The sequence below is a fragment of the Hemitrygon akajei genome, chromosome 12, assembly GCF_048418815.1.
Source record: "Hemitrygon akajei chromosome 12, sHemAka1.3, whole genome shotgun sequence".
Lineage (NCBI taxonomy): Eukaryota > Metazoa > Chordata > Chondrichthyes > Myliobatiformes > Dasyatidae > Hemitrygon > Hemitrygon akajei.
In genome coordinates this window covers 36705647-36731992 of record NC_133135.1, presented here as the reverse complement: position 1 = coordinate 36731992, position 26346 = coordinate 36705647, and the positions used below count along the sequence as shown (strand labels likewise).

Sequence of the window (26346 nt, the reverse complement as noted above, 5' to 3'; positions counted from 1 at the left end):
GGAAGAAGCTGGTCCTAAATTGTTGAGTGTGTGCCTTCTGGCATCTGTACCTCCTTCCTGATGGTAGCAATGAGAAAAGGGCATGTCCTGGGTGGTGGAGATTCTTAACGGTGGACGCCACCTTTCTGAGGCACCTCTCCTTGAAGATGTTTTGGATACGATGGAGTCTAGTGCCTATGATGGAGCTGACTAATTTTATGAGTATCTGCAGATCACTTCGATTCTATACAGTAGCCCTCCCCTCACATGGTGATGCAGCCAGTTAAAATGTTCTCCACTTCTGATCCCTCAATGACGATTGGTGTGTCTTCTCTTGGCTTATCCTTTCTGAAGTCCCCAATCAGCTCTTTGGCCTTAATGAAGTTGAGTGCAAGGTTTTTGCTGCAATACCACTCAACTAGCTGATATATCTCACTCATCTATGCCTTCTCGTCATCTTCTGAGATTCTGCCAACAATGGCTATCATCAGCAAATTTATAGATGGTGCTTGAGCTGTGCGCTGGCGCACAGTTGTGGGGGTAGAGAGAGTAGAGCAGTGGGCTAGGCACGCATCCCTAAGTTGCACCAGTATTGATAGTCAGCAAGATGGAGATGTTATTTCTATTCTGCACAGTCTGTTGTCTTCCAGTTGTGAAGTCGAAAATCCAGTTGCAGAGGAAGGTACAGAGGCCCAGATTCTGGAGCATTTCAATCAAAATTTTAGCAATGGTGGTGTTAAACACTGAGCTGTAACTAATAAACAACACCCTGACATAGGTATTTGTGTTGTCCAGGTGATCCAAGGCCACGTGGAGAGCCAGCGAGATCGCGTCCGTGTGGCGATCGGCAAATAAGGAATAAAAAACTCAGCCTCTGCAGTGTTTAATTTTGTGTAGGCTGTAAACAACATGCTGCTATAATGTACGAAATAATAAGGTAGGGTGTAGTGTTACATTTGAATATGGCTGAGGTCTGTTTTGAAAACCTCCACAATTAAACCTATTCAAATTGCTCTGTGATTGATTCACTTACATCAGTATGGGACGAATCACGTGCATCGGAGACGGCTCTGAAGTATTAAAAAAGACTGCTGCGGTATGCAAAGTCCATTTGGAAAACCAGAACTCCGGTAATTGGATAGTTCTGAGTCGAGAATCTTCCTCGGTGATAAAAGCCAATAAATAAATCCATCCATCACATAAATCCAGAGTTTGCAGCTGGAATTAAGGGGGCTTTGCAGACCTGCGTTTATTTCTTCAGCGCCAGTCTCTTTGCAAATCAGAACTCGAGTTCCTTCAGAGAAGTTTATTTTTTTTACACCGTCTATGAAAGTATTCGGCACATGCTGATTTTTAAAATATGTCAGTAACGTTTTGAAGAACCTCAAACGGTTTGCATCAAAGGTTCAGAAACGGAGCCAAGGCATTCCGTGTGAAGCCAAGACCCCGCTGTTCAATCTCGGGACGCGGGATTTCGCTTGAAAGTATCTTCAGTTGCAGATTATTAAAGATAAATATCTGGATTGCAGCAACAAACGATGGCAGAAGCAAGCATGGCAGCGCAGACCGGCGGACTGCTGTCCCTCTCCCTACTGTTGTCACTGTTGGTAAAGGGGAGCCTGGCGTTTTCGGTGTCCAGAACTTGCGAGGCTAACGGCAGCGTGTATTATGAGGGCGAGTGGTACTCTCTGGACTCGGATCACTGCACTCAGTGTGAGTGCACGGTCGAGGGGCCGGTGTGTGGCCGCGCCGACTGCCCGGCCCTGCCACCGCCTTGCATACATGTCAGCTACTACCCGAACGACTGCTGTCCCCGCTGTGAAAAGATCGGCTGCGAACACCGGGGCCATGTCTATGAGCTCGGGCAGCAGTTCCAGGTAATAGGCGCACCATCAGGAGGGAGCATTGGTGGTGGAGAAGTGTGCGAGTGATAGGAGTAGGTGACTGGAGTCTGTGTGTGGTAGGGGCTTGGTGTACCAGTGTGTATGGTAGGGAGTTACAGTACCTGTGTGTTGAGGGGCGGGGGGGGGTGCATTATGGGGATTTGGGGCAATTGTATGAAAGAGTGGTTGGAGTTGAGATGAAGTGTGTGATTGAAAAAGAGTGTATGATAGAGTATTTAGTGCACGTGCGTGATGTAGATTTGGAGTGTGTGTGGTGAGGAACTGGTATTTTTGCCATGGAGAGAAGGTGCGAGTGTGTGTGATGATGTGATGGAAGGGTCAGTATGAGGGTACTGTGTATGAGCAGAGATTCTGATTTGTATGAAGGAGAGCACCGCATCTGTGTGTCTGCCTGTGTAGAAATTGTCTTGTGTATTTTGAGGGACTCTTGTGTTTTTGCATGTGGGTTTGGCATGTTTTATGTGTTGGCACGCATTGGGGGTTGTATGAATCACGCAGCCCAGAAATAGGCTGTTTAGACTTCATGTATGTGCTGTGCGCAGATACCCTATCCCATTTCTGCACTCAGGTGCTAATTTAAATACTTCTCCAATGTAATGACAAGTCTTCTCTCCACCTGCCCACACATGCAATAATTTGTAGGTTTCAATCACCTTCTGGTGAAAAACATCTTCAAAATTTCCTCTAGATCTCCGAAACCCTGTACCTTAAACTCTGTTTGTAGATCATTCACACCTTCATAATTTTGTATGCCTTAATCGGGGCTCCTCTTAACCTTTGCTTAAAAAAAAAAACACCTTATCCTGTATCTCTTCATTGCTGAAACATTGCATCCAGACAACATCCTAGTAAATCTCGTCTGTTTTCCTTCCAGTGCAATTCGCAACCAGAATTGCATGGATTACTTCAGCTATGACTTAACTAACCAGTGTTTTATTTTGTTACACCATAAACTCCTTGCTGACAAAGGAAAGTAACAATATTGATTGCTCATGTTACTGAAGCCTATCAGAGATTCTTGGACATGTATGCCAAAGTTCCACTGTCCCTCAGCACTCCTTGCAATCTTACAAGTGATTGTGCATGTCCTAACATGCTTTGTTCTCTCTAAGTGTAACAGCTCACATTTTTTCAAGATTAAATTCCATCTGCCAACTTTCTGCTCCTCTTATCATACTGATTAATATTAATCTTGTAGCTGAAGACAACTCTCTACCCTCCACAATGCTGTGTGCGTGCGTGTGTGTGTATTGGGATACTGCCATATATGTGTGGAAGTCTTGTCCACAAAAAAAGAAGCATCTTTGCCCTCCTGTTCTTTTGCCTTCCACTTTTAAATGTCTTTTCCTGTTTCCCTCTTTCCTGATCACACAATCTCAGTCCATTATTTTTCCAGTTGGCATCTGTAATTGTTTATAGATTTTTTTAATTTACTAGTTTCAGGAACTCTTTGTTTACTTCTGTAATGGGCACACCCTATTTGGCTGCTTTTCCATTAGCATTCCTTCTCCACCGCCATCCCAGTCCTGTTTATTGTGTCTCCTTCACTATACCCTTCAGTTTAGTTGCTAAAGCATGTGTACATGTAAGGAATCAATTTGAATGCTGACATGCCTTTTCAAGATCTTGTCCTGTTCCATTGAAAGGCCTCCTACAGAATATACAAAACAGATGTATAAATAGTCCATCAAATGGAATTAACCGCATTTTCTGAACTAATGGCATTTATTGTTTTGACTCCAAACTTAAAAGGCCAATGAAGCACTAGCAGGCTTTTGTTGTGACTGTGCTTAAGCCACATAGAGACTGAAGTTGCTATATGTAAAAGTTCTTTATTCATCACAACAAAGGAGCATTCTTTTGGAGACACACTTAGTATTATCTCCCTGAACTCAAAGTGCATCAAGTTTTAATGTTCGTAAGAACAAAGGTAACAGCTGATGATTCAAAACAGTTTTGATAACTACAATGACATAATTCATTTCATTATTTTGAGTCCAACAAATGTTCCAGTGAATTACATAATTACAATGGGAGCACATTGTAACTGAAAGACACCTTCTGAATGTTCAAACTCTTTTCTGGAGCAAAGTAATTCACATTGATGGCCTAAGTGCTTCTGAGCACAGAGAATTCAGACACCCAAAATTAGTGTAGTGAGGGCTTGACTCTCTGAGTACACCAATATTCCAATTATTTACCAGACAGAGAAAACATGTCTATGACCATATTTCATGTGTTAGTGCCTGGAGCCTTTCTTGATCAATGGCACAATGATATAGAATGACTTGACTGAAATTGTCTAATGCTTGATTTGACATAAGCTAGATAAGGCTGGCTGATGGACATGAGAATGTCCTGTGGTTTTGCCAGTTTGTAAACCATATCTCTTGAGTGCCCTCCTGCTGTGGGGCAGTAACCCTTGCTCGGTAGACAATACAGTTTGTTTATTAAGCTGTTACTTTAATTTCAAAACAATATTGCATTTGAAAAGGTTTTGCTTTGAAGACTGGTACTCTTGTTCTATGTCTAACCATCTTTAACAGCCTTTAGGTCGAAGCATGATCACATAATATTGAATGCATTTGGAAAATTGCCTTCGATGTGATTTGTCCGTTATGGAAAAATCATAGCCTAATTCCCTTTGTTAGCAAATTCCTTGAATGTTAGCATCAAGATTAATACCCATCTACAGGAAAACTCCACTATCCCATTGTTCAGAAATCCTAATGGTTCTCATCAGGAGCACTGGAATTCTGGTTCCCATGCTCAGTGTCGCACAGCTGGACCCAGCCCCTACATTGCCTTTAACAGTAGTTTCCACACTCCCATTAATACATTGAGGCCTTGATTCCTGTATTATTAACACACTGGTGCCTTGCTTCCAGCAGTTCTATTAACATACTGGGGCCTGGACTTCCACACTTTCATTAACACACTTGGGCACTGATTCCTATTCTCCCTTGAAATTCATCTGATTTAGATTGCTGCACTCCCTTGAAATTCAGAAGGTTTGCTGGAAAATCTATTACATTACAACATCTAAATAAAAATTGAGAACAGTGCACTAGCATATTAATTGGAATATTATGTAATAGTCATGAAAATCTGCTAGCCTGGCTCCGCCAAAGTCCCAAGCATGCTGGATTGATGAGTCTCAGTGCACCTTGCAAATCTCTGCTTGAAACTCCAGTTAAATTTCTGGCTCCCACCCTTTCTCGCAGTGGATGAAAAGTGGCCCTAATCAAACTAGTAGCTTCCAACATGCAGCATTTGACAGGCTATCTTTCCACTAAAACTCATCCGATAATAGCTGGAGAGGTTTCTATTTCCCTATGTTCTTCAGCTTGTGAATCTTGCACTTATACAAACAAAGATCAAAACACCTCCATACACCACCAATCTCCTCTGCCACGTTGAATGTTCCCACACTAAATGATCTTTTTATGCCACTCACCTCCGCAGATAAAAGATTTAATATCGGAATCTGTGTCAATAGCTTCATAAACAGCATCATGATATGGTTTAATTTTGTTTCATTTCTATAAATCTAAGGACAGTAGTTGAACTATAGATTTTATTTGATTTGGCGGATATGTTGATGTGATTAGATCATTTTGGCCCTTGTATCAGTATCTTCTGTGTTAGCAAGTTGATCAGAGAAGTTGACTGAAGCTAGACAGTTTACTTAAAATTCCTCCTTTGGGATTCTGAGGTAATATTCTTTTCTAGCAAAACAGTAGAATTCTGTCCAGATCCAATGGATGTTTAGGTTTTCCTCTTATGTTGCAGCAAAGTTCATACAAATAACTTTTTTTTTCCAGACTAACAAGCCCTTAGAGGTAGAATATCTTTCAGTGGAAGACCATTACTCATGTTACTGTAATTGGATTGAACTGCGATTCTGACCCTTCACCATACCATCTCCATCATCAAAATCATTTGCTTTCACCTCTATAATATCAGTCATTTCTATCCCTGCTTCTAACTGCTTTTACACATTCATCTACTTATTGTTACATTGTCTCTTCCTATTTCCTCAAGTGTAATCTCCTACCTTCTACCCTACCTCAACATGACCTGATCTAAAAGTCATCATTGTTCTTCATAATAAATCACAGGCACATCACTCCCCACCATTGGTAGTATCCACTGAACAGCTGTCTCAGGAGCACCCCTGTGGCTGTACTACATCACAATAAGTACTCCTGCTTGAGTACTGTTGGTGGGGGGGCCTACCTGGGGGAAGCAACAGTGGCCATGCCTCTGGCACAGAGTCTGGCCCTGTGGCTCAGAAGGGTAGGGAAAGAAAGAGGATGGCAGCAGTGATAGGGGACTCTATAGTTAGTGGAGTCAGACAGGCCTGTGGATGCAGGAAAGAAGCACGGATGGTAGTTTGCCTCCCAGGTGCCGGGGTCCGGGATGTTTCTGATTGCGTCCACGATATCCTGAAGTGGGAAGGAGAACAGCCAGAGGTCATGATACAATTGGTACCAACGACATAGGCAGGAAAAGGGAGGAGGTCCTGAAAGCAGACTACAGGGAGTTTGGAAGGAAACTGAAAAGCAGGACCACAAAGGTAGTAATCTCGGGATTACTGCCTATGCCACATGACAGTGAGTATAGGAAGAGAGTGAGGTGGAGGATAAATGCGTGGCTGAGGGATTGGAGCAAGGGGCAGGGATTCAGATTTCTGGATCAATGGGACCCCTTTTGGGGCAGGGTTGACCTGTACAAAAAGGACAGGTTGCACTTGAATCCAAGTGGGACCAATATCCTGGTAGAGAGGTTTGCTAAGGCTATTGAGGAGAGTTTAAACTAGGATTGCTGGGGGATAGATAGATAGATAGATAGATAGATAGATACTTTATTCATCCCCATGGGGAAATTCAACATTTTTTCCAATGTCCCATACACTTGTTGTAGCAAAAACTCATTACATACAATACTTAACTCAGTAATAATATGATATGCATCTAAATCACTAACTCAAAAAGCATTAATAATAGCTTTAAAAAAAAGTTCTTAAGTCCTGGCAGTTGAATTGTAAAGCCTAATGGCATTGGGGAGTATTGACCTCTTCATCCTGTCTGAGGAGCATTGCATCGACAGTAACCTGTCGCTGAAACTGCTTCTCTGTCTCTGGATGGTGCTATGTAGAGGATAGGAACCAAACTGAAGAGATGGAGGAAGAGGCGGTTGGCTCACAAATGGAGAAAGCCTTGAGACAGTCTGAGAGGGAGGATAGGCAGGTGATAGAAAAGGGACGTGCTCAGACTGAGGGTTTGAGATGTGTCTATTTTAATGCAAGGAGTATTATGAACAAAGCGGATGAGCTTAGAGCGTGGATCAGTACTTGGAGCTATGATGTTGTGGCCATTACAGAGACTTGGATGGCTCAGAGGCAGGAATGGTTACTTCGAGTGCCAGGCTTTAGAGTTTCAGAAAGGACAGGGAGGGAGGCAAAAGAGGTGGGGGCGTGTCATTGTTAATCAGAGATAGTGTCATGGCGGCAGAAAAGGAGGAAGTCATGGAGGGATTGTCTACGGAGTCTCTGTGGGTGGAAGTTAGGAACAGGAAGGGGTTCAATAACTCTACTGGGTGTTTTTTATAGACCACCCAATAGGAACAGGGACATCGAGGAACAGATAGGGAGACAGATTCTGGAAAGATGTAATAATAACAGGGTTGTCGTGGTGGGAGATTGTAATTTCCCAAATGTTGATTGGCATCTCCCTAGAGCGAGGGGTTTAGATGTTGAGTGTGGTTCAAGAAGGTTTCTTGACACAATACATGGATAAGTCTTCAAGAGGAGAGGCTGTACATGATCTGGTATTGGGAAATGAACCGGTTCAGGCGTCGGATCTCTCAGTGGGAGTGCGTTTTGGAGATAGTGATCACAATTCTATCTCCTTTACCATAGCATTGGAGAGGAATAGGAACAGACAAGTTAGGAAAGCATTTAATTGGAGTAAGGGGAAATATAAGGCTATCAGGCAGGAACTTGGAAGCATAAATTGTTAAGATGTTCTCAGGGAAATATGCGGAAGAAATGTGGCAAATGTTCCGGGGATATTTGCGTGGAGTTCTGCATAGATACTTTCCAATGAGACAGAGAAGGGATGGTAGGGTACAGGAGCCGTGCTGTACAGAAGCTGTTGTAAATCTAGTCAAGAAGAGAAGAGCTTATGAAAGTTTCAAAAAACTAAGTAATGATAGAGATCTAGAAGATTATAAGGCTAGCAGAAAGGAGCTTAAGAAAGAAATTAGGTGAGCCAGAAGGGGCCATGAGAAGGCCGTGGTGGACAGAATTAAGGAAAACCCAAGGCTTTCTACAAGTATGTGAATAGCAAGAGGATAAGACGTGAGAGAATAGGACCAATCAAGTGTGACAGTGGAAAAGTGTGTATGGAACCAGAGGAGATAGCAGAGGTATTTAATGAGTACTTTGCTTCAGTATTCCCTACAGAAAAAGATCTTGGTGATTGTAGGGATGACTTGCAGCAGACGGAAAAGCTTGAGCGTGTAGATGTTAAGAAAGAGGATGTGCTGGAACTTTTGGAAGGCGTCAATTTGGATAAGTCACCGGGACCAGATGGGTTGTTTCCTAGGCTACTGTGGGAGGGAAGGGAGGAGACTGATGAGCCTCTGGCGATAATCTTTGTATCATCATTGGGGATGCAAGAGGCTCTGGAGTATTGGAGGTTTGCGGATGTTGTCCATTATTCAAGAAAGGGAGTAGAGATGGCTCAGGAAATTATAGGCCAGTGAGTCTTACTTCAGTGGTTGGTAAGTTGATGGAGAAGATCCTGAGAGGCAGGATTTATGAACATTTGGAGAGGCATAATATGATTAGGAATAGTCAGCATGGCTTTATCAAGGGCAGGTTGTGCCTTACGAGCCTGATTGAATTTTTTGAAGATGTGACTAAACACATTGATGACGGTAGAGCAGTAGATGTAGTGTGTATGGATTTCAGCAAGGCATTTGGCAAGGTACCCTATGCAAGGCTTATTGAGAAAGTAAGGGACATTGCTTTGTGGATCCAGAACTGGTTTGCCCAGAGAAAGCAAAGAGTGGTTGTAGAGGGTTCATATTCTGAGTGGAAGTTGGTGACCAGTGATGTGTCTCAGGAATCTGTTCTGTGACCCCTACTCTTTCTGATAAATGACCTGGATGAGGAAGTGTAAGTTTGCTGATGACACAAAGCTTGGAGGTGTGGATAGTGTGGAGGGCTGTCAGAGATTACAGTGGGACATTGATAGAATGCAAAACCAGGCTGAGAAGTGGCAGATGGAGTTCAACCCAGATAAATGAGAGGTGGTTTATTTTGGTAGGTCAAATATGATGGCAGAATATAGTATTAATAGTAAGACTCTTGACAGTGTGGAGGATCAGAGGGATGTTGGGGTCCAAGTCCATAGGACACTCAAGGCTGCTAAGCAGGATGACTCTGTGGTTAAGAAAGCATATGGTGCATTAGCTTTCATCAATCGTGGGATTGAGTTTAGGAGCCGAGAGGTAATGTTAGACCCCACTTGGGTACTGTGCTCAGTTCTGGTTGCCTCACTACAGGAGGGATGTGGAAACCATAGAAAGGGTGCAGAGGAGATTTACAAGGATGTTGCCTGGATTGGGGAGCATGCCTTATGAGAACAGGGTGAGTGAACTCGGCCCTTTTTCCTTGGAGCGACGGAGGATGAAAGGTGACCTGACAGAGGTGTATAAGATGATGAGAGGCATTGATCGTATGGCTAGTCAGAGGCTTTTTCCCAGGGCTGAAATGGCTAGCACGAGAGGGCACAGTTTTAAAGTGCTTGGAAGTAGGTACAGAGGAGATGGCAGTGGTAAGTTTTTTTACACAGAGATTGGTGAGTGCATGGAATGGACTGCCGATGACAGTGATGGAGGTGGATATGATAGGCTATTTTAAGAGACCCCTGGAGCTTAGAAACACTAGGTAATTTGTAAGGTAGGAACATGTTCAGCACAGCTTTGTGGGCCGAAGGGCCTGTATTGTGCTGTAGGTTTTCTATGTTTCTAAGAAGGCAACATCTGTCATCAGGGATTCCCACCATACTGGCCATGCCATTTTATCGCAGCTACCATCGGGCAGGAGGTACAGTAACTTGACATCCCACTCACCAGTTTCAAGAAGATTTGGTTCTTGAAGCAACTGGCAAAGCCCTAACAACTGTAGTTTAGCAGCACTATGAACATTTTGACCATTGTGCACTAACATGCACGTAAGAGATTCTGCAGTTGCTTGAAATCTAGGGCGACATACACAGAATCATGGAGCAACTCAGCAAGTCAGGCCATATCTATGAAATAGAATACACAATTGATGTTTTGGGCCAAGACACTTCCTCAGGTCCCGGCCTAAAATGTCAACTGTATATTCCGTTCTATAGATGCCGCCTGAGTTTTTCCAGCATTTTGTGTGCAATGAATTAAAATGAGCTTTTGTTTTGTTCTAAACAAAATATTGAGTGCAAATTTGCATTTATGTTCTTCTTGTGAATATTTGTGAATTTTCTTGTAAATGTCACAAATGCCCTGAGAAACCTTTCAAATCCTGAGAAACAAAGTGTGGTTTCCAAATCCAGAGTTCCTTAAATGGAAATACCAAAACTGAAAGGAGAGAGACCATTTTGAACCTTTATAAAACAGTAGTTAGTCATTAAATAGAGTCTTGAATTCAATTCCAATCAATATACTTTCGGAAGAATACGAATATCCCAGGGATAGTGTGAAAAGACCAGTGCAGACATGGTCAAGGTCCACCTGGACCACTGCAATTTCAACCTAGAATGTCAGAAGTATTTATAAATGTTGGAGGATGTATTCAAATAATTATGAGGACTAATTGCATAACCTTGCTGTGTATTTCTTTGATTTTAGTTGATTGAAATTTCTTTAAAGTCTCTATTAATAAAGGGATTTTAATACTAGTATGGAAACACCAGTCACCTTGTAGCCATCAAAAATGAGTGGATATGGCCCAGTCCATCATGGGTATAGCACTCAGTGCCATTGAGCACATCTGTATGGAGCACTGTTGCAGGAAAGCAACATCTATCATCAAGGACCCCTACTGCCCAGGCCATGTGCTCTTCTTACTGCTGCCATCAAGAAGGAGATACAGGAGCCTCAGAACCTGCACCACCAGATTCAGGAACAGTTATTACCGCTCAACCATCCGGCTCTTAAACCAGAGGGGATAACTTCATTTGCCCATCACTGAACTGGACTCACTTCTAAGGACTTCTCATCTCATTTGATATTTATTATTATTGTTATTTCTCTCTTTTTTGTATTTGTGCATTTGTTGTTTTTGTTTTGCACCTTGGTTGTTGTTCTTCCTGCTGGGGGTGCTCTTCCATTGATTCTATTGTGTTTCTTGTATTTACTGTGATTGGCCGCAAAAAATGAATCTCAGGGATGTATATGGTGAGATATATGTACTTTGATTAATAAATTTACTTTGAACTTTGAGCTTTAAACTTTGAAACCCATTTTTCTGTTGGAGAAATTTCTGAACATGAAGTTTAATTTTTATTACCAAGTTGATTGACATGAGAAAGCAGATTTTCTATTGAGTGTGATAAGGAAATCTGAAACTCTTACCTCCCAGTAACCTTTCAAGTCTAAGAATGAGAGAAGTTTTGTTAGGAGAATATATCAACTCATATGTAACATGGACAAGTGAACTGAGTTGAGCTATTGATCTCCAGTGGATAACTGAATGAGCGGAATGGCTTTTTGTTCCCTGTTTCTTTTTTAAAAAAAATTAATTTGGGAGCCAGATTTTTTTTTACAGATCTTCCTTGCCAGTAAATATTATTTTCTCGTGAATTTCAGCCATCAGAGTGTGAACAGTGCACCTGTGATGCGGATGGGATAGCTCGTTGTCTGGTTGCTGACTGTGCTCCACCCCCTTGCGTTAATCCAACCTATGAAAATGGAAAGTGCTGCCCAGTGTGCAAAGATGGTAAGGATTTAAAGTAAATGCAGATCGCAAACTAATATTCATCCAGCTCTAATAAGGCGGGGATATTTCCTCAGGATTGGCAAATCATTTATCTTACGATCACTTAAGGATTTCAAATCTTTGACCTTAAAGTTTTTAAAATGTTTTGGAGATGGTAGTGGGAGGGATTCCTTGGGTTAATTTTCTATCACAACAGTGTCTAGCAATAGTAGTGTTTACCTTGTGCAAATGCATATGATCTAAAGTTGTAACACTATACCATACTATTATCCAATTTCTAAAAGCATTTATTTTATCGGTTGTTACATAAAATACATTTTACTGAATTTGCTTCCATAATCTGGGGAAACCAAATAAAGGAAGCACATGCTGCACTGTCTTGGCTAAGGAGACATAACACAATATCCTGATGCATGGTTCTAACCTGAAATGTAGACAGTTCCAGTTCCTTTCCTCCCACAAATGCTGCCCAACGTGCTGTATTCCTCCAGCAGATTTTGGTTCAGCCATGCTCTCTATCAGCAAATAGAGCATTATCATTTTGTTGGGTGACATCGTCCTTCTGGCCTGAATGTTGATTCTAGCAGCCTCAGCTCTTGCCCTTCCTCTCTAATGTCCTGAATTGATCAGTGGGAGGAAAGATCAAATAAGCAATTGGGATGAAGCCCTCTTTTCAGAACTTACTATTTGGAGGTTTGGGAAGGTGTCAGTGTCTACATCTTTTAATGTAGTTCAGTAGTTTTTGTTAATTTGATTCGATTATCTATATTTGACACGTACATAGAAGCTTACAGTGAAGTGTGTCAGTTGTGTCAAATCAAATCAGCGAGGATAGTGCTGGGTAGCCCACAGGTGTTACTATACTCTGGCGCCAACGTAGCATGCCCTCAACTTACTAACTCGAATCACGTCTTTGGAATGTGGGAGGAAACCAGAGCACACGGAGGAAAGCCACACGGACCCAGGGAGAATGTACTAGCCCCTTGCAGACAGCAGCAGGAGTCAATAGACAATAGACAGTAGGTGCAGGAGTAGGCCATTCGGCCCTTCTAGCCAACATCGCCATTCACTGTGATCATGGCTGATCATACACAATCAGTACCCCGTTCCTGCCCTCTCCCCATATCCCTTGACCCCACTATCTATAAGAGCTCTATCTAACTGTCTCTTGAAAGCATCCAGAGACTTGGCCTCCACTGCCTTCTGGGGCAGAGCATTCCACATATCCACCACTCTCTGGGTGAAAAAGTTTTTCCGCATTTCTGTTCGAAATGGCCTACCCCTTATTCTTAAACTGTGGCCTCTAGTTCTGGACTCACCCATCAGCGGGAACATGCTTCCTGTCTCCAGTGTGTCCAATCCCTTAATAATCTTGTATGTTTCAATCAGATCCCCTCTCATTCTTCTAAATTCCAGTGTATACAAGCCCAGTCACTCCAATCTTTCAACATATGACAGTCCCGCCATTCTGGGAATTAACCTTGTGAACCTACGCTGCACTCCCTCAATAGTAAGAATGTCCTTCCTCAAATTTGGAGACCAAAACTGCACACAATACTCCAGGTGTGGTCTCACCAGGGCCCTGTACAGCTGCAGAAGGACCTCTTTACTCCTATACTCAATTCCTCTTGTTATAAAAGCCAGCATGCCATTAGCTTTCTTCACTGCCTGCTGTACCTGCATGCTTGCTTTCATTGACTGATGTACAAGAACACCTAGATCTCGTTGTACTTCCCTTTTTCCTAACTTGACTCCATTTAGATAGTAATTTGCCTTCCTGTTCTTTCCACCAAAGTGGATAACCTCACACTTATCCACATTAAACTGCATCTGCCATACATTTGCCCACTCACCTAGCCTGTCCAAGTCACCCTGCATTCTCATAACATCCTCCTGACATTTCACACTGCCACCCAGCTTTGTGTCATCGGCAAATTTGCTAATGTTACTTTTAATCCCTTCATCTAAATCATTAATGTATATTGTAAACAGCTACGGTCCCAGCACCGAACCTTGCAGTACCCCACTGGTCACAGCCTGCCATTCCGAAAGGGATCTGTTAATCGCTACTCTTTGTTTCCTGTCAGCCAGCCAATTTTCAATCCATGTCAGTACTCTGCCCCCAATACCATGTGCCCTAATTTTGCCCACTAATCTCCTACGTGGGACTTTATCAAAGGCTTTCTGAAAGTCCAGGTACACTACATCCACTGGCTCTCCCTTGTCCATTTTCATAGTTACATCCTCAAAAAACTCCAGAAGATTAGTCAAGCATGATTTTCCCTTTGTAAATCCATGCTGATTCGGACTGATCCTTCTACTGCTATCCAAATGTGTTGTAATTTCCTCTTTTATAATTGACTCCAGTATCTTTCCCACCACTGACGTCAGGCTAACCGGTCTATAATTCCCTGTTTTCTCTCTCCCTCCTTTCTTGAAAAGTGGGACAACATTAGCCACCCTCCAATCAGCTGGAACTGTTCCTGAATCTGTAGAACATTGGAAAATGATTACCAATGCATCCACGATTTCTAGAGCCACCTCCTTAAGTACCCTGGGATGCAGACCATCAGGTCCCGGGGACTTATCAGCCTTAAGACTCAACAGTCTATCCAACACCGTTTCTTGCCTAATATAAATTTCCTTCAGTTCATCCTTTACCCTAGTTCCTTTGGCCACTATTACATCTGGGAAATTGTGTCTTCCCTAGTGAAGACGGATCCAAAGTACCTGTTCAACTCATCTGCCATTTCCTTGTTCGCCATAATAAATTCACCTGTTTCTGTTTTTAATGGCCCAATTTTGGTCTTAACTTTTTTTTGCTACTCACATACCTAAAGAAGCTTTTACTACCCTCCTTTATATTCTTGGCTAGTTTACCTTCGTACCTCATTTTTTCTTGGCGTATTGCCTTTTTTGTTATCTTCTGTTGCTCTTTAAAAGCTTCCCAGTCCTCTGGTTTCGTGCTCATCTTTGCTATGTTATACTTCTCTTTTATTTTTATACTGTCCTTTACTTCCCTCGTCAGCCACGGCCACCCCTTACTCCCCTTAGGATCTTTCTTCCTCTTTGGAATGAACCGATCCTGCACCTTCTGCATTATTCCCAGAAATACCTGCCACTGTTGTTCCACTGTCTTCCCTGCTAGGCTATTGTTCCATTGAATTTTGGCCAGCTCCTCCCTCATAGCTCCATAGTTCCCTTTGCTCAACTGTAATACTGACACATCCGATTTTCCTTTCTCCTTCTCAAATTGTAGGTTAAAACATCATATTATGGTCACTACCTCCTAATGGCTCCTTTACCTCGAGGTCCCTGATCAAATCCGGTTCATTACACAAAATCTAGAATTGCCTTTTCCCTAGTAGGCTCTAGTACAAGCTGTTCTAAGAATCCATCTCGGAGGCACTCCACAAACTCCCTTTCTTGGAGTCCAGTACCATTCTGATTCTCCCAGTCTACCTGCATGTTGAAATCCCCCATGACAACTGTATCATTACCTTTGCGACATGCCAATTTTAACTCTTCATTCAACTTACACCCTACATCTAGACTACCATTTGGGGGCCTGTAGATAACTCCCATTAAGGTCTTTCTACCCTTAGAAGTTCTCAGTTCTATCCATACTGACTCTATATCCCCTGATTCTATGTCCCCCCTCGCAAGGGACTGAATATCATTCCTCACCAACAGAGCAACCACCCCCCCCCCCCCCAGCCATCAGTCTGTCCTTTCGATAAGATGTATATCCTTGAATATTCATTTCCCAGGCCTTGTCCTGGGAATTCTGCTGTACTCCCTCCATGGTTGATAACATATTGCAAGATGGCGCCGAGCCAGGACCTCCCTTGAGTTTCAGTTGGTTTCTTTTAGGTTCATAAGGATGGTTTTGGGAGTTAGGTGTCAGGTCAGGATTTAGGGACAGGGACGTGGGGGGAATTAGAGTCAAAGTTTCCATTCAGTGTTCAAGCCATTCATGGCTTGAAGCCATGTTTCTGTTATCCTCACAACATCGTACTTGCCAATTTCCAAATGAGCCTCAAGTTCATCTACTTTATTCCTTATACCTCGTGCATTCATATTATAATACTTTTAATTCATTACTCCCCTCACCTTTCATATCACTTCCTATTTCACTTGGCCATGCTATATGATCTCTTCTTGAGCTTTCTGCTCCATTGATTCTGTTGTGCTTTTTAACTTATCCTATTTTCACTTTCCCTTTAACTCCATCTTTATATTTCCAGTTCATCCCTCCCCCCCCACCACTACTTAGTTTAAACACATCCATGTTGCAGTGGCAAACCTGCCTGTCAGAATGCTGGCCCCCTGTCTATTAAGGTGCAACCCGTCCCTTTTGTACAATTTATCCTTACCCCAAAACAAACCCCAGTGGTCCAAGAATGTAAATCCTTGCTTCCTGCACCAGTTCCTCAGCCACACATTTGGATCCATTATCTCCCTGTTCCTGCCTTCTCCAGCACGAGGAAGCAAACCAGAGATAACCACCCTGGAAGTCCTGCTTTTCAGCCTTCTTCTGAGTTCTCTGAAGTCCCGCTGCAGAATGTCCTTCCTCTTCTTCCCGATGTCATTTGTGCCGGCATGCACTACCACTTCTGGCTGTTCACCTTCACCCTTGAGGATTCCCTGCAATCGGTCCGTGATGCCCTGGATCCTGGCACCAGGGAGGCAACACAGCATCCTTAAATCTCGCCTGTTGCCGTAGAAATCCCTTTCCGTACCTCTTACTATGGAGCTACAATCTTACAGCTGGTGCTGCAAAGTGGTTGTGCTAACCGTTACACTACCATGCCATCCTTCACAAGGGCTTCACATTAACTGCAAAGTATACCATTGTGTGTTTCCAGTTCCTCCCTTTTTAAAATCAGGACACTAATTGAAAGTTTCAGTAAGGGTGGAAATTGGAAACATGCAGGCTTCTAGTGTACTCGGCAATTCTGCTTTTTCTGTAAGTATTGGCTGGCTGAACTGATTCTTAACAATTGTCTATGAATTCCCTAGGACTCATTTTCTTCTGTTTTCCCACTGTTATTTTACTGAAATGCTCACCTTTCATTCATTAGTTGTATAGAAATGCCCTGCCTAAAATGTTAATTTATTCAGTCAGAAAGATAATGGGAGGCATATCATTAATACAAGAAATTCTGCAGATGTTGGAAATCCAAAGCAACACATGCAAAATGCTGGAGGAACTCAGCAGATCTGGCAGCATCTATGAAAATGAATAAACAGTCAACATTTTGGGCAGTGACCCTTCTTCAGACTGGAGAAGGGTGTCTGCCTGAAACGTCGATTGTTTATTCATTTCCATAGATGCTGCCTGCCCTTCCCCCAGCATTTTGTGTGGGCTGCAAAGTGGGTATATGTAAGCATGAGAAAGCTGGATTTGAACAAGGACCTTTTAAGGAATATAAAGAAAGCAGGAGAGAACTCAAACAGGGAATCAGGAGGGTTAAAAGGAGCCATGGAACGTCCTTGGTGAGTTGGATTAAAGAGAATCCCAAGGGATTTTTACACGCACCTATGTTATAAACAAGGCAGTAAATAGGGAAAGGCTAGCACCGCTCAAAGACAAAGGAAGAAATTTGTGCCTGGAGCAGAGGAGATGGCCGAGGTACTAAATGAGTGAGTACTATGTAGCAGTGGTCACTAGGGAGGAGAACATGGAGGATAGTGAGGTCAGCGAAGGGTATGTGGATATTCTAGGCTAGGCTGATATCAAGAAAGAAGTGTTGGGCTCTAGAGGAGCATAAGGGTGATTATGTCGCCAAGGCCTGGGGCATTTTTTTCATTTTGCAGATTAGATACAACTTTTTGTTTGCTATAATCTGATAGCTTTGTACAACAACCTCCAAATGATAGATTAAAATGAAATAATTTTTCTTTGCACTTCAACGTTTAAGGTCCAAATTGTTACAGCAGCATCACCAAAAGTCAAGTGATCGCAGGAGGGACCACAGTGTGGGTCGACAAGTGCACCTACTGCCACTGCCATGATGGTCAGGATGCTGGATACTGGGAAGGCAATCGTGTCGCCAAGTGTGTGAAGGTTCATCACTGCACTCTCAATGATCACAGTCAGCAGCCATGAGGCTGTAGTAGACTTTTACAGTACATCTCCAGAGCATATTGCTCAGCAGGCTGTTTGGATGTCGGAAATGCAGTGAGTCTATTATGGTGCAGCTTTGAAATAGATAGCAATGTATAGCAATAATCTTTCTTCATTACAACACTTCTACCTATTACACCATTTCTTTAGACTAAATGCTTTTTAAAATGCTATTTTTCAACATATGTATGGCACATCAATCACACTAGTGATAATGGAGGAAGAAGAAAAGTTTTTACTGAATAAGAAGTTAAGAACAAATCTTAAGAATATAAAACATTGGATACGACATTGTGTGTTCTTTAGAAGAAGGTCGGTACATTGGAAAGCTTGACAATAGAAAACATGTATGTTTATGATTAGCTTTGCAATCAGAAATTCTTTGGGAATTTTTACTTAAATTTGTATAGGTTTAAGTAGAATGATAGCGATAATTTTACCTGGTTAGAAAATGTGGGCAAAGCTGGACCAAAAGAAAACAAGAAACATATTTAAGCCATTTGGTCCACATCTGTTCTATCATTCAATAAGATATTGGCTTCTCTTTCATCTTACTGCTGTATTCCTGATTCCCTTAATATTCAAGAATCAATTAAATATAATTAAGGATTTGTCTTTCACTGTCCTTTCAGATAGAGAATTCCATAAGTTCACCAACATCTTAGATACAACATTAAGATAAATAATGGATTGGTCAAACTTAATTATCCCTTTCATAAATCCTCATGAACTTTGCTAATTCTATTATTATTTTCCAAGTGCCCTGCTAGTAATTCTGGAATTTTTCTACTACTTGCTACGTTAACTTTTTTGTGTTTCCCTATTTTCTTTCTTCTCCTTTCTCAAATACATGGGTTATATTATATCCAACCTAGGAAATAATCTAAAATCTATGGGTTTTGGGAAGATAACAACCGCTGTTTCCATTAGGTACCTCTTTAAAAACCCTGGGATGTTGGTTAGGCGATTCTGTTGATTTATTAGCTTACAGTTCTATTATATTTCTCAATCTTTTTTTTCCCTCTAATGGCATTTTCTTTCAGCTCCTGACTCTCTTGACCTATTGAACTCCACTGTTTCCGGAATGTTTTCTAAATCTTCTGTGAAGGCAGACACAACATGTTTAATTTCCCTGCCACTTCCTTATTCCCCAAAGTAATTTTTTTCATTTTCAGTCTGTAAGGCATGTATATTAACTTGTTCTAATCTGTTCCATCATATCCATTATAATTAATGCTCTAAATTTTTCCCTTCTCTTTGCTTACAGTACTCTGGCACCCTGTGGCTGAAATCTGAAATGTTCTCAATCTGCAGGCATTTTCTCTCTTTAGCAACATTATAAAGTTTTCCATTGATCAAATATTGCCTTTCACTTAATAAAGAAACTTAAAATGCTAGAAGTAATTAGCAGGCTAGGCAGTCTGTTTGGAGAGATAAACTGAGTCTAGATTTCTCGCTTAAGGATAGGGAGAAGGGTGTGAACCTGTAACCACCTGACTCACATGGGCTGGTAGAGAGCTGAGTTTGAGCAAAGCTGGTATTGATGGAAGAAGATATCATCGTTGGATTGAATCTCGGGTGGAGACTAAAAAGATTATCAGTGTTATTTTTTTCTTATGACTTTTGAGCATATTTACATTATTGCCAAATCTTGATTCCAGCACTTAATATAGTCAGTTACTTTGCAGATCCTTTGAGAATTCTCCAGATAGTTGTTCTAAAATAAATGTTTTTATTATTTTTGTACAAAGAACAAACAAGAATGTCAGCTTCCAGAGATAATTCAGCTTCTGATTCACTATCTTTTGCAAGTTTCCAGTGATTGACATAGTCACAACGCTTGAACACCCATGGGAGAGGGTGGTGGAGATTGAAGAGTGATTCGCTGGTTTTATTAATGTCATTGGTCCTTCTTTCTTTGCTGGATATTGGGGGCTTGGGGCTGACAAACAGTAAGTTTCAATTTTGTGCTGTCAGCAGTCATCCTTAATAATAATATACCATTTCAAACCATCTTGGAACTTTGTCCGTCTGCACGCCACACCAAAGTGTGAAATGAGAGACCTAAACAGAGTGTTTTTGGTTAAATTCTGAGAGTTGGAATTAATTTTAATTTGTTGTTTGTCTGGTATGTTAAAACCTACACTATATTCTGAGAACACTTACTAAATAAGATGATAGCCAAAGGGTTTATAAAGTGTGCTCATTGACAATAGACAATAGACAGTAGGTGCAGGAGTAGGCCATTCGGCCCTTCTAGCCAGCACCACCATTCACTGAGATCATGGCTGATCATACACAATCAGTACCCCGTTCCTGCCCTCTCCCCATATCCCTTGACCCCGCTATCTATAAGAGCTCTATCTAACTCTCTTTTGAATGCATCCAGAGACTTGACCTCCACTGCCTTCTGGGGCAGAGCATTCCACATATCCACCACTCTCTGGGTGAAAAAGTTTTCCGCATCTCTGTTCTAAATGGCCTACCCCTTATTCTTAAACTGTGGCCTCTAGTTCTGGACTCACCCATCAGCGGGAACATGCTTCCTGCCTCCAGTGTGTCCAATCCCTTAATAATCTTATATGTCTCAATCAGATCCCCTCTCATCCTTCTAAATTCCAGTGTATACAAGCCCAGTCGCTCCAATCTTTCAACATATGACAGTCCCGCCATTCCGGGAATTAACCTTGTGAACCTACGCTGCACTCACTCAATAGCAAGAATGTCCTTCCTCAAATTTGGAGACCAAAACTGCACACAATACTCCAGGTGTGGTCTCACCAGGGCCCTTTACAGCTGCAGAAGGATCTCTTTACTCCTATACTCAATTCCTCTTGTTATAAAAGCCAGCATGCCATTAGCTTTCTTCACTGCCTGCTGTACCTGCATGCTTGCTTTCATTGACTGATGTACAAGAACACCTAGATCTCATTGTACTTCCCCTTTTCCTAACTTGACTCCATTTAGATAGTAATCTGCCTTCCTGTTCTTGCCGCCAAAGTGGATAACCTCACATTTATCCACATTAAACTGCATCTGCCATACATTTGCCCACTCACCCAACCTGTCCAAGCCACCCTGCATTCTCATAACATCCTCCTGACATTTCACACTGCCACCCAGCTTTGTGTCATCAGCAAATTTGCTAATGTTACTTTTAATCCCTTCATTTAAATCATTAATGTATATTGTAAACAGCTGCGGTCCCAGCACCAAACCTTGCGGTACCCCACTGGTCACAGCCTGCCATTCCGAAAGGGACCCGTTAATCGCTACTCTTTGTTTCCTGTCAGGCAGCCAATTTTCAATCCATGTCAGTACTCTGCCCCCAATACCATGTGCCCTAATTTTGCCCACTAATCTCCTATCTGGGACTTTTATCAAAAGCTTTCTGGAAGTCCAGGTACACTACATCCACTGGCTCTCCCTCGTCCATTTGTCCTTGTCCATTGGTTTCACTTCTTGCTGGTAATGTTATTTGAGGGGTTCTAGTTAATACATCATTGTACACTTGTGATTGATGGTTTTACAACATGCCTGATTAGTTCTTTGTTAGGTTCCCTGTTCAGCCGGGACTTTGTTTTGCTATTTTATACATGACTTTTGAAGCAACAGGGTTTTTTTTTTCCCGCTGATGCTGTCGGCCAGCTTGTTGGGATTAAAACTGATGTCTGCAGTTGATTTGGAAACATTGTTGGCTATTAGTTATTGTTAGCTATTAGCACTAACAGCAGCAAATAAATAACAAATAACTAAATAACAATAGAAAGTAATTTTAAAAAGTGAATTTCATGCTGTTTGAAGTCTTGGGAGAGAATGGTTTCCAATCTTGTGGATGCTACAATAGCATAGCGGTTAGCAGGGTGCGATTACAGCTGAAGATGTCGAAGTTCAGAGATCAATCATGGCGTCCTTGGAATTTGTCTGTCCTTTCCGTGGAATGCATGGGTGTTTCCCACAGCCCAAAGACGGTTAAGGAAGGTTAATTATTCAGTGTAATTTGTTCCATGATTCGGGTAGGGTTAAATCAGGGGCTGCTTGTGGTGCGGCTCAAAGTGCTAAAAGGGCCCATTCCACTCTTTTTCACTGAATAACGTGAGAAAATAAAATAAATAAAACCTCCAATTTAAAATTATTTATTTTCACAAGAATTCCATATTTACATACTGTATATTCCAACAATTCACAAGAAAGTAAGTACAAAAACAACAAAAAAAAGTATTTGTAGCTTGTTAATGTGTACCATGGAATTTTTGGGTGTAATGTTTTGAGTTTACTATGTTGGTTATAAACTAAGAACATCACAATTATAACACACTGTGTGTTCACTGTTACATGGTAATGCATATGGGACATTTTTACTGAAGATCTCTTCCATTCAAAACCTGTACCTCTACAAAGCAAGTTTAGTTCTTATAATTTTTGCCATAATTTGTTACAAAATTTCAATTATTGGTTCTAGAATCTGTGCCTTCAACTTAACTAATACAATAGTGATTCCAGAGAAAAGTAAGTGAAGTTTGTACAAGAAAATGTACATTCATTACCATGTAGATGTATTGACCACCTTCAGTCTGTAGCTTTTGAAAAGGTACATGCCATTATCATGTTAAATGTTAAAAAATAAAATATCACTGTTTAGACCAATAACGTGCTTGGTTAGTTTAAAAACAAGTCAAAACTAACTGTCTTATGTTTGACCCAGTCAATCTACTAACCAGATGTTGGGATTAAATTTTCATTTATAAAGTCAATTATTAGAATGACCTCTTTGAATCTTTCCAGTATTTAGTGTTCACTTCCAATCTACAGTAGATAGTTTCTTTGAAAATGTTAATGTTGCATTAATTAAAATTTCATTTCTATTTTTGCAGACATTGAATTATATTGGTATAAGTTTACTGCCTTGTAATAAAAGCTAAGTACTGATGCTTATGGACTTTTGTGGTTTATTTATGGCAAAGTTTCTGCTACAGAACATTATGAAACCAAGCGATTCTACAACAAAGTGATTATTTAAAATCAAACTACATAATTTGAGAAGACTCCATTCCAAACAGTATATGAGATACTATGAGGCTGAAGTATTTAAACATAACTTAATCTAGAGTTTCTGAGCTGATGACATTTCTTGGCTGAGCCCCCAGTCAGTACAAAAGCCAATTATATTAACTCCATGCTATCAATATCTCTGGTATTCCTGCTGAAGTGCAGTGAAGTTGTCTTCAAAATTAGTACCCACTATTCCCCATCCTCATCTTTACTCAAACACAACCCTCACATCAGAGTGACAACATGGGAAACTAGCCTGACATGGCCTTTTCTCAAATTCAGTCTGCCATTTTCAATCCCATCAGTCTTCTCCATCGTCAGCAAAGAAAGATTTTGTCAAGAGTGCTAAAATCAAAGATGTACTTGCATTTCTGGAGTTCCTTCAGCATTTTGTGCGTATTACATTTCTAGATTAGTTTTCATGAAGATGGATGGAAACTACTTTTTGATACTGAATGCTGGTTAATATACCAAGTTTTTATTTTAATTTCAGAAATAATATGATAGATTACTTTTTATAATTCAGTACAGTAAATGAGGTAACTTGGACTTCCATAAATCAAGCAAAACATGTATACAGTAAGTTACAGAATTAGTGTTTTTGTAATTGTTTGGAAAAACCAACAAAATAGATAGCTGAATATAAAGTGGCTAAAACATTACTTATGCCCATTACAAAATAAAGGATAGAAGAATATGCTGAGAAATACAGCTGAGAGTACAATTTGAGTTCATTATTATGTTACTTTATTTGCTGTGTGATCATGCCCAAGGCTACAGAGACTATTTTGCTGTCAGTTTAATCTGTTAACACATTCATTGGTGCAATTTTGAAAGGAGTTTTTCTTGTAATGAACTGCAATGAGATGGCAGTCTCTTGACCTGATGGCTATCATTTTCCAGAGTTACTTCAAAAATATGCAATATAAAATGAATTTAAATAGCAGATTGAATGATAGCTGCCCTGATTCACAATCTAGGTTAGGTCACATAAGCATGTTGCTATAACAACAGCACTCAAGAGCACATGGAATAAATAGATTCATCAGTAAAAAGTTTGCAGCACATTAGACTAAGTTCACCCTCTTGAATCAATGCTTGATCAGTGTGGTGCATCCACCCAAAAGCTGCTTGAGACCAATATTTTAAATCCCATTTTCTAAAGATCTCAGCAAACTTGTACTATAAATCTGTGTATTACTACTCTGAAAATCCAAGTTTGTTATCTTGAAAACATGTACCTAACTAGATCTAAGATCTAGCCCTCTTTGCTAAAATTGCAAACCCTTTGTGCTAAGAAATGGCATCTTTCACACTAAATCTTCAACAGCTTAAAAATGCACACACAGTGGTGTTCCTGAAATGACCTGTCACTTATATTCTCCCCTACATTCTCTGTTCTCTGCCTTGTAGACATTTACAAAGTGGACACTCCTTCTGTCTCTTTAAGCTGTACATTTTTGGAAACTACCCCTGAGAGACTCAATTAACTTTCTTCAAGGGCCAGCATGTGATGGCAGCAAATTTTAGAAAACTTTACTTCCACTGACCTATTAACTTAGATACATAACCCAGTTGTATAATTATTTCCAAGGTTGTACTATATAATATGTAGTTGAAGCTTTTAAAATCCTGGTATGCATTTAAAACAAAATGTTTAGCCAATGGCTGGCCAGCTCATACCTTTATAACTTACTTAATGAAATCATATTGTCTCAGAAAGTATCTGTTGCAAATACTTTGCATGTTCAAGGCCTTCATGAAAATTTGGTTACCATGTTGAGTACAAAGTGCTTAGTGATTATATTGCTACAAAGTTTACCAATGATTTAGAAAACTAAATATAAAATTTAATCTGTAAAAAAAAAAGCTCTTCAATGTTCATATTGTTTATAATGTCAAACAAAATTATATGGACACAACCTGTTTTCAGCTCCAGAAAACTTGGAAGAATAGAATATACTTCATTTATAAATACGATATCGTAGCCTGTTCTTCCTTTTGTAATCCTTGTCACACGTTGCTTTTTCATGACCCATCTTTGAACTACTTACAAACTTGGTATTTGACCATCCTTCATCTTGACAAAACACACTGACTCTGACCTTAAAATTCAATGATTGTGATTGCTGTATGACTGTACATCACCCATTCATTTACATTTGTTTAAGAGTATTCCAATTTCAATTCTGATTCCAGTGGGGAGACCATATGCCTCATGTTCCATTAAACCCAAATAAGTTTACTTGTATTAGTGTCTATGTAGGCTACTGTGCATTCTGTATAAAATTTCGACAACAGCTCCAATCCAATAACGCATGCTCTGAATTTCCTGCTTGTTTCTGTTGGCAAATAGCTCCCCCAGATCTGGTTGTCACAGCTTGAAATACATTTTGGCAATTTGGACAGTGGTGTTTTTGTTGTACAGCAGGAGTTGCTATTAGTTTATTATTGGCTCCCTCAGCTATACCTCTCTTAGTCTTCCTTAGGAAATGGTACAAAATGTAGCATGTTCTCCAGTCATCATCTTATTGGACCTAGGTCATAACTGTGTCTTTCCACCATCTTTCGTGTTCATGTTGTGGCTGAATTCTTACCACATCATCTGGTTTAAGGAACAACATTTCCTCAGCTGCCCGGTCGTAGGAAGAGTCTTGTCTTGTTCTCTCTGTTTCTGCGTGCTTAACCCAGCTTGACTGTGTCGTTTTGATTTGGTTGGTGATTCATCGGTCTCTGAATTGAACTGTAAGTGAACCCTGGGGTTGGTGTATTTGATTGCTCTTGCTTTAGATTTCTCAGAAGTGACATCACTGACTTTCTCATCCTTTCCATTGAATTGTAGATAGTGCAGATGAGTGAACTTTCAAAACACATCTACAGCAAATTGGCAGGTATTGTCTGGAATATAATATTCAACAAACTGAGCTTATAATTTGAATCTGAGCTTATATTTATATATTTGAATCTATTTCCGAGAAACTTATGTCATTAAGTATAAGAGTTTGCTACTAGTCTAATCACATCATGCTCAAGTATAGCCTCCTTCCATTATCTTATGTAAATCTACACACTGGAGAGTGTGCAGAGGAAGTTACCAGGATATTAGCATGGATGGAGAAGTTCAGCTACCAGCAGAGACATAATAAGCTGGATTTCGTTTCCAGTAGAGCAGAAAAGGCTGAGAGGAAACCAAACTGAGGTATTCAAAATTATGAGGGCAACAGATAAGGTAGATAATGAAAAATGTTTTTTTAGAGGGCACAGAATTAAATATTAGAAGATTTAAG

The 26346-nt window shown here is 40.8% G+C and overlaps 1 protein-coding gene across 2 annotated transcripts; it reads left to right on the top strand.

Annotated features, from left to right (window-relative positions):
• The first annotated feature begins 1104 nt into the window (after window positions 1-1104).
• On the top strand, window positions 1105-25940 carry LOC140736899 (von Willebrand factor C domain-containing protein 2-like). Of its 2 annotated transcripts, XR_012101021.1 has the most exons (4): window positions 1105-1856; window positions 11748-11877; window positions 17802-18061; window positions 25902-25940. XR_012101021.1 is itself a non-coding variant. In XM_073062914.1 (3 exons), the coding sequence occupies exons 1-3, from the start codon at window positions 1518-1520 to the stop codon at window positions 17987-17989; spliced, it is 657 nt and encodes a 218-aa protein (XP_072919015.1). In that variant the 5' UTR covers window positions 1105-1517; the 3' UTR covers window positions 17990-22939. The 2 variants fall into 2 exon arrangements, 1 of the variants encoding a protein (XP_072919015.1); XM_073062914.1 differs by lacking the exon at window positions 25902-25940 and having other exon boundaries at window positions 17802-22939.
• Window positions 25941-26346: the final 406 nt, after the last annotated feature.